Source organism: Nansenia antarctica, assembly GCF_963989245.1.
Source record: "Nansenia antarctica genome assembly, chromosome: 2".
Classification (NCBI taxonomy): Eukaryota; Metazoa; Chordata; class Actinopteri; order Argentiniformes; family Microstomatidae; genus Nansenia; species Nansenia antarctica.
Genome location: NC_137675.1, coordinates 66,182,305 through 66,191,142, shown reverse-complemented (window position 1 = coordinate 66,191,142; position 8,838 = coordinate 66,182,305). Strand labels below are relative to the sequence as shown.

The 8,838-nt window shown below is 42.9% G+C and overlaps 1 protein-coding gene across 1 annotated transcript in view; it reads right to left on the bottom strand.

The window, feature by feature from the left end:
• Nucleotides 1-1,153: 1,153 nt before the first annotated feature.
• xab2 (XPA binding protein 2) overlaps nucleotides 1,154-8,838 on the bottom strand; it is an 8,408-nt gene continuing 723 nt past the window's right edge. The window contains exons 3-19 of the mRNA XM_080550664.1: nucleotides 8,302-8,425; nucleotides 7,926-8,123; nucleotides 7,669-7,803; nucleotides 7,398-7,562; nucleotides 7,118-7,262; nucleotides 6,868-7,019; nucleotides 6,622-6,741; nucleotides 6,381-6,512; nucleotides 6,116-6,247; nucleotides 5,897-6,010; nucleotides 5,620-5,782; nucleotides 5,306-5,496; nucleotides 5,026-5,148; nucleotides 3,436-3,601; nucleotides 2,047-2,173; nucleotides 1,692-1,804; nucleotides 1,154-1,419 (exon numbers count right to left, since the gene is read on the bottom strand). Coding sequence (XP_080406790.1) covers nucleotides 1,346-1,419; nucleotides 1,692-1,804; nucleotides 2,047-2,173; nucleotides 3,436-3,601; nucleotides 5,026-5,148; nucleotides 5,306-5,496; nucleotides 5,620-5,782; nucleotides 5,897-6,010; nucleotides 6,116-6,247; nucleotides 6,381-6,512; nucleotides 6,622-6,741; nucleotides 6,868-7,019; nucleotides 7,118-7,262; nucleotides 7,398-7,562; nucleotides 7,669-7,803; nucleotides 7,926-8,123; nucleotides 8,302-8,425 — 2,374 coding nt within the window. The 3' untranslated portion in view covers nucleotides 1,154-1,345. The remainder of the gene's footprint in view (nucleotides 1,420-1,691; nucleotides 1,805-2,046; nucleotides 2,174-3,435; nucleotides 3,602-5,025; nucleotides 5,149-5,305; nucleotides 5,497-5,619; nucleotides 5,783-5,896; nucleotides 6,011-6,115; nucleotides 6,248-6,380; nucleotides 6,513-6,621; nucleotides 6,742-6,867; nucleotides 7,020-7,117; nucleotides 7,263-7,397; nucleotides 7,563-7,668; nucleotides 7,804-7,925; nucleotides 8,124-8,301; nucleotides 8,426-8,838) is intronic.

The following is an 8,838-nucleotide window of genomic DNA, read 5'->3' as shown; positions in this document are numbered from 1 at the left end:
AACCAACTGTCCAATAGCATTTCAGGATGAGCCGAGAGGGCGGGATCTAGGGCGTGTGAACGCAACCAGCAGGTAGAGGTATGATGGTTCTTTAAGACAGGTGCATTTACAGGTGGAACCTCACTGCATTGGGTTGCGCAAATACATTACCTGGCTTTTTTTTGTTTTTTTAAATAGCCATCCCTGCTCATGCTACCTTGTATACTAATGAATCATCCTTTTAGCTCAATAAATGATTTATGTCTGAATGTACACATTACTAGCCTATGATAAATCATATCAATCCAATGCAAAGCATTCATCTTCTCGTGATCGCAGCCGCGAGGCCGACATCAAAATCCAATGCAATGTATTGGTTGTGGTGCAGTCCTTTTCTCTCTTTCCTGGCTGTTACCAGCGTTGGTTCATATACCTCTCTGTTCACAAGGAAAACAAAACTCTCAGAACCTCCCCATCACATGATGTCCTTGAAAGTTCCAAGAGATCTCATAGCGTCCCGAGTAACTTTGTAAGAGGATTACGCTGAACTATTTTAATCTAATTATGGAAGAACACACTTTTATTTTTCCCCTCAATTTATGGTTATTCTTTTCCTCCCCTAAAACAAATCAGGTGATCATTTAAGTGAGGTTTAGAGACCAATAGTAATAAGTAAATTGTATTATACTTGCAGGCAAATGAATGTAGTAAGTGTAGCCCAATGTGAGAATGTGTTTATGTCTTATGTATTTTAGATGCCAGCTGTGGATACAGCTTTTTTTTTTTTTTTTTGAAAACCAGCAAAATACATGCCTGCTTTAACTCCCAGGCCCAGCTCGAATTTCAATGAAATACTCCTCTCAACCAGCCTAACTCCTCCCTCATGTTTTTCTAGGGCAGGGCACTGCCTCAGTTTTGGACTGCAATAGTACTTTTGGACTAATACATTTACTGAATTATGTCAGCAGTTCTTCCATATCACCAATGTAAATAAAAAAATCAATGCAGCTTAAATCAGTGTCAAGTCTTGATACCCAACATCAAACTACTGCACATAAAAATAAAGAAATTCTACATAAGTACTATCAGTGATGGAATTGTTGCTTTGGGGAAGAGTGACATCATGTGGTCAATGCAAAGTAAAGTAAAACAAGAAGTTGTATTTATTCCCATTCTTATTTTTATTCACTGATCTGGTACAGACATAGAGAGCATCACAATCTATGAACGTAGAGGGCAATAAAGTACAATCATTGTGTGAAAGACAATGAATCATTACTTGATACAGTTAATTCTCAGGGGTTGAAAACCTCAGTAGGTTTGGAGCTTGTCTGAGCCTGGCCATATATGTGCAACTGATCCTCTTTCAGTCCTCTTTTGAGTCCTCTTTCAGCCCTCCAAAGACAGCCGTAGGGACGCTCTTCTGTTCAAGCTGCACCTCTGTGGAAACAGAACAAAAAAACATCAAAACATAAATTGACATGAATACTACCAGATGAACACTACCACACCCAAAGTAAACAATCATATGCTTATTACAGCTGTCACATATTTGTTGCGTTCTGTCCGTTTTCAGAACAAAACATAAATATGAGGTTACAATCTCAAAATGTGTGCAGCTTGACTATTACGTGTGCAGCCTAACTATGGACAGGAGAGATCAAAGCCATTAGCTGTGCTACTAAGCAAAAGCTGGTGGTGTCAAAACGTACCATCTGGACCCTGATCTCCATCATCTCCATCCTCATCTTCATCGTCAATGTCAATCTCATCAGGGTTGGCTTGTTTGGCCAGTTCAGCCAGCTCACTGCGAGACGTGTCACTCCTAAACAGGCACACACAGAGATTAAGACATGGACTATTGGAGTTCAGGAATAACACATACACATCTCTTTAATCAAAACAGGGTGGAATTTATCTAGAGCACCTTTTCTGTTACAGATTTCAGTTTCCAACCTACTAACGAGGCCCTAGGGATTGTATGCCCCCTAGTGGACACTCCCTGATCTGCGATTGGGGTTTCTGAGATGAGGGAGAGGGAGAGGCTGATGAGAGGGGATCACAGACCTGACGAAGAGTATCTTGTCTTTGGGCTTGAGTTTGTCCTGTTCAGCCTCAGCTGCCAGCTGCTGTGCTTGCTGCTCCAGCATCTTCATGTCATCAACACCCATCTGCCCTGGTGCAAGGTCTGAGACTAGACACAGCAGGCACACATAACATGGTTACAGAGAGACACTCAGAGAGAAAGATGCCAACATTACTAGCTATAAGCATAAGAAGCAGAGTATCATTACAAAGTATCAATCAAGGACATTTTAGGACAAATCTTGATATACATAACCTCGATATCACTATTAGGCAGAGTATATTACTATTAGGGGTGTAACGGATCACGGAAATTCCGTGATCCGTTCGGATCGCCCTCCACGGTTCGGAACGCATGTGTACCGCGGATCAATTGCAAAATGTTAACAAGTAATAATATTACTTAATATCTTACTTAATATCTCTTGTAAATCACAATGTAGAGTTGCCATGAAAAGATAGACGCGACAATTGCGGGCTTTGTTTTACTCTAAAGCGCAATGATAGGTTGATAATGCGAAAGAAAAAGAATCCGTTGTTTGCTGACTACACGTGAAGCTGGGAATCCACAACAACAAGGCTGCGTTCGTAAATCCGCGTTCGTAAATCCGCTCTGGAATCTGAGCGTTGAGCGCTCTTGTCCAATCAAATTACTTGGTCCCTTTATGACGTCGGACCCAGTGTGCGCTCCGGCGCTCTCAAAGCGAATTTACGAACGCGGCCCAAGTGTATCATGTTACGTTGTTCGGCGGAGAAGAACTCGGAATGCCTCCCTCGTCATTTAAATCCCATGTATGGGAGCACTTTGGCTTCTCTGTCAACTATGGCGGGAGGCACGAAAAAGGTAGCTCGACAACTTCTGATAATGTAGGCATTTTTTTCATACCATGTTCAAAATAAGGGTTCACTTTATTATTTAGTTAAAAGTGGCATAAAACATGTTTATTCATCTGCTTTAAAGAGCCCAGTGATTCACTGCTGCAACCAGGCGCCTCCTCCCTCTCTCCTATCATTTAAATTGAGTGTATTTCAGTATACCGTAATTATGTAATGTTTGAGTGTAGAATATGTTATATATATATATTATATACTGTATATGTATATATATGTATGTATATATATATATATTACCAGTTTTGACATCTTGAATGTTGTTGGTTTTTGTCACATAGTAAAAGTGGTGTTTTTACAGAATTCAAGGAAAAAGCAGTTTTTATAAAAACAAAAATGTTTTGTGTTGATCCGAAAAATGATCCGATCCGTGACTCAAAAACCGTGACACGATCCGATCCGTGAGTTAGGTGATCCGTTACACCCCTAATTACTATTAAACAGAGAATGTGGGATATCTGTGTGTGTGTGTGTTCTTACTAGTGGAGTTGGTTGTGGCCTTCATCATCTGAGAGGTCATGAAGTTGACCTGTGTGTTGTATGTGGCCTGGACACTGCGCTTGATCCTTAGCATCTCCCGAATAGTGTCCTCATTCCCGTGACGGATCTCAAACTCCTTCCAGGTCTGCCAGAAAGTGGCAGTCATCTGAAAGAGGAAATAGGGATCTCATTAACATAGATCAGGGGTGGCCAACCAGTCGGAGACTAAGAGCCACAAAAAATTGTTGGGGTACCAGAAAGAGCCACATCATACATGCGGGCTCACAAAAGCGCTCATTCACACACACACGCAATACATTTCCAATAGGCTATGAGACCAGTGGTGTCATTTCAGCAAAAGCGACGGTATGGCAAGGTCTGAGTGGATTTTTTTTTCAAAACAGTTGTGCAATAGTCAATTTTGGTGAGTTGTTTCTATACAATTTACTTATGTGACATTAAGGTAATGAATAAAGGAGACAACTACAGTATGCAGGTAGTACATCTTTCCTAGCAGGCAGACTGGTTCAATCTCCTTAGAAACAAAACATAACAGATTTAGCTATTCTCAACTCTAAACGAACTGCACTGTTAAAACACTAGATTAGACCTCACCTGTGTCCCTGTCCCTGTCACCTGTTTAGACCTCACCTGTGTCCCTGTACTTGTCTCTGCTGCCCTTTGACCAAAAGAGGTCTTTATGTCCATTTTCCTTTTTCCCCCTGGCATATTTGTTTTACCAGCTCACCTAGTAAAAGTGAGACGATTGACAATATCAAAAACATGCTTGCACACACATATAACTTACTCACACACAAGTCAGTGTTACTGGCCCCAATTTGGTACAATTATTACTGAAATTATTGAGAATAGAGAAATTGTTGACATACGTAAACTAGCTGTTGTAATCTTTAATGTTCGCTAACTAGCGAACTCACTAAAATAACATTTAGAACATGTTTGTAGGCTACTGACAGAACATGACATGAACTTGTTCATTAATATGTTACATTTGAACCAACAGTATGTAAATGGCATTTTATAGTTTGTTTAACACACCTGAATGAACGAGAATCGTGGACATGGTTTTAACATTAACGTTACTCATGGCTTGTTTATTGAGGAACCGATGTCCCGCTCCAGTGTTGCCAGATAGGCCTACTTTTGGTCACTCTGGACGGGTGGGATTCGGCAGCTTTTAGACTGGTTGGGCTTGAAATTGTCAATCCCGTCTGGCAACCCTGTGCTCCACTACAGCGCCTGGCTGGTGGGGTGAGATGGAGCCGGGAGGTTTTGAGTTACCGTTGTGTGTAGTGGATAAAATCACCAAAATGACTAAACGTGTTTCAGATTTTTTTTTAAATGTAAACCAGGTATGGCGAGTGCCATGAATTGCCATACCAAACGACGCCTATTGAGACACAGAGAGCAAGCCACGCACTTTTAATGAATGGATTAAAGAGCCGCACAGAGACAGGCAAAGAGCCGGGTTGGCCACCCCTGACATAGATCAATGGAACCATACACTGATCGAAGAGGAATAATGTTTTAGTGTGAAGGTGGGGTCAGGAATTTGAGTGGAAATCTTACCCTGGGGTCGCAAATCTGGGAGCAGTAGGAGTAGATAGCTCTACCCCGGTCAATCTCGCCAAGTTTGCTCTCCATGTCAGCGAAGCGCAGGCACATGTCCCTGGAGTGTTCATCTGGGAGGACCTGGAGAAAAACAGAGTTCTGTCACATATCTGACTCACTGTTCTCTGTTTCAATTATGACCGTGTACAAACATCAGTCCAAGAACACACACATCAACAGACCTAGTATAATGGGTGGGGGGGGTGGGCGTTGGTTGCTGTAGTATGAAGCACTTTACCTCAATGGCTTTCTGGTAAATAGCTCTGGTGTAGGTCACTCCATAGATTTCTGCCGCTCTCTTGATGTAGATGTTGAACATGTGATGTCTCTCGTCTTTCTCCACTACCTGCGTCGCCCTCTCATAGACCGCCATAGCATGTCGTGCTAGCCCAAACTCCTCCTCCAGTTTGGCATACAACAAGTAGATAGCTGTAAGGCACAACATGAAATGAAATGATCACACACCTTGAGAGAATTTCATTGATTAGAATAAAATATTCTATTGTGCTGAATATTCCCTGGTGTCTCTCAGTGTCCAACCATGTCCCTTACTCTTGGCAAACTTGCTTGGGCAGCCATCCAAAGCTTGCTCAAACAGGTCTCTGGCTCTCTCCAACTTCTTGCCTCCGTAGCGGTCGATGAACTTGGTGAGGTAGGTGTTCCAGATGTCGTAAACATTGGGCCACCTGAAGAGGGCGATGCCACGCTCATATGCCTGCAGAGAGCATTGAGACATCAGAGGTTAGGTAACAGTTCAATAATAATAGAATTTCTACTCTCATTTAAGGCACTGGCAGGTGTTTGAGGGGTTAGGGTTAGGTAACATTACCTTAAAGCTCTCCTCAAAGTAGTTGTGCTCCTCCAGGAACATTGCATAGTTGATGATGATCTGTGGTGTGGCAATTCGCAGGTCGATGATGCGGTCATACACTGCCTTGGTAGACTGAGGAGGAGAAGACCAAATGACATTCAGTGATGTTAGAACTGTTCCCTAAAAATTAACAAATGGGTTAGGGTTAGGGTAGGAATGGAATTATGATGAAAGTACCTGGAATGTGCCAAGGCTCTCCTCCAGGTCAGCCAGCATGGACCAGACCCTCAAGGACTTGTAGACTCGATTCTGGACTGGCTCTGATGCATCAAAGTACTCAGCTTTCTTTGATGGGATGGCAGTAGCTTTCTGCAAATTATGAAACAAATACAAACACAGATGAAAGTCCAATCTTGATTAAAGTATCCATGAATATCTGAAAACCTGATAACAGGAGAACGTCGATGGTGTTGCAGTTTTTGTGATAGCGTCTCTTTCTCACCCTCAGTATACGGAGTGCTTGTTCATAGTTTTCATGGCGTAGCTCCATCTCCCCGTATTCACACCAAACCCCTGCCAGGTCATCCACCGACTTGAAGTTAACTTTGGTGGCTTTCTCAAAGATGGTCCGTGCCTGGGTACATGCAGGAGAAGAGGGACGAAGGGAATGCAAAAAAGGTTTGAGCTTATCTATGTTGCTGATGTCATTGTTAAGCCCTTGTGGGAAGACCTCTCTCACTCACATCGTCCAGCTGTTCGTTCTCCTCATAAAACTTGGCGAAAGAGACCCAGAGGGAATGGGGTTTCCCTGTGGCCTTCATTGGATCCACAGTCTGCACTGCCTCTGTGTACGTGTTAATGATCTGCAGGACGGACGACATTAAAATATGTGAAGACAACTTGACAGATACAAAAAATAAAGCAAACTTGATTTTGATTTCATGACAGTACAATTAATATGATGTGACAGACTAGGAACTTGGAGTGACCTGTCTTGGTTTTCCATCATACAGTTTGACCCTCTTATGCCACTCATGGACATTATGGGGGTTCTGGCGTAGAAGCACACTGTTCAACAGGAGTGGCCGTCGCGCGATCAGCTGCTCAAAGCGGGCCAGCCTCAGCTCCAGGTCAATGTCCTCTGAACAGAAATAGAACCAGAGTGAGCAAGAGAAGCATCTGGGTTGGGGTTAGGAAGTTATGACAAAGTATTTGTGGTGCTCTACGGTCCAGACTCACCATCTTCATCTTTCCCCATCTCTGAGGTAGTCTCCATCTTAGCAGCGATCATGCTCTCCTCAAACTGGGCATAGCTGTCAAACACCTGGGTGAAGTCCCTCACTGTCACCACTGTCAGGACGGCCTCCTCATACACATCCCGTGCCTGAGTGGAGACATGAGCACTCAGTTTGTCTTATCAAAAATAGGTACGTGAGCGAAAACTTTCAATACATTTCTTCATGCAATTCGATTCACTAAGAAATTTGACTTAAAAAGTGGTACAAGTAGTACGACATACCTTTTCAAAGTGGCCACTGCGGATGTAATAATCAGCGAGGGAGCACCAAAGCTTGCCCAGCTGGTCTGTGAAGCGTGTTAGGCCTCCACGGATGATGGCACCAACATTCAGAGATTTCACCTTGTCTGGGTTCTGGGAGATCAGATCACACATCTCGTGCCACAGCTGTAAAAAAAAGAAAATCAACCAATCACACAACATAAAGATTTTAGATAAGAGTACTCTAATCATGTACTGTGTTAAAGGAATATGTAAAGTGAGTGGATCCTACCTGGTAGTTAGACTTGCCCTCCTTGGACACAAAGCTCTCATCGTTAACAACACCTGCCAGTCGCACTGCTGCTTCATCCAGACGGCCAACGGAACGTAGGTAATCTATGTACTCCTCTGCATTCTCTGGAGACAGCTGCAGAGTGGGGGGGGGAAACGGTATCAAAACCTTTGTGTAACAACTCTCCTCTATCAAGAGCGGTGTTAGTGGTTATTGCTGTGAAGTGCTTTTAGTGGAGTAAACATTTGTTTTCTTACCTTGAGGTACCTGCGATAGACACGGATGGCAGTCTCTGGTAGGGGCAGGTTACGGGCAAAGCGGAGGTACAGAGGCCAGATACGAGGATGCTGAGTGACGGGCAGGGCTCGGAGTGCTCGGTCAAATGTCCGCCGACTCCTGGTGATCTTACACTGGGACACCAGGAACTGGCAGTAATCAAGCCATATTCTAGGCATCTGATATGAGAAGATTTTTTTTTATTATTTACTGTATCGGACAGACCACGAAAACTAATCTAAAGTGAACTGTACTCTCAGCGGTACCATGTGGCAAGGAACCATAACATTTCTTGGAGTTTGGCATTTTCTACTTTTGATACTTGGAGGGGGTTAATGTGTTAACAATTTGTATTACCTTGTGCATGAACACCAGAGCCCTTTCATGGCAGTTGTTGATCTCATCGTAGGCTGGCTCTGTGATGCACTTTCCCTTCACCTGTTTTCGTCTCTCCCTCAGGTAGTTGTACCATAACTTGTAACTGAAAGGTCACATATGATTAAAATCATGTAATTGAGAACTCCCTAAAAACAAAACATTTAATAACAATCTGTAAAGTCATAATCTACCACAGAGTGTCCCTAACCTAAATACTATTGTGCAATATGACAACCCTAGTCGTCTATCTGTACAGTATAGTACAGTGGATTGTGTACATAGCCTTTATTTATGTAAACCAGCTCCTTCCCTTCTTGTGATTTTTTTTTTTTTAAGTGTTTTTTTCCCCCCTTTCCTAACACCAGGGGAGCCACCCCTCCTACATTTCGTTGTTTGGTACCTGTACTGTAGCAATGACAATAAAGTCCATTCATTCATAAGCAAATGCACTCACTGGCAGACTGCAATAACAATAGTCATTGGTCACTAGCCCTACTTATCACTACTGATCACATA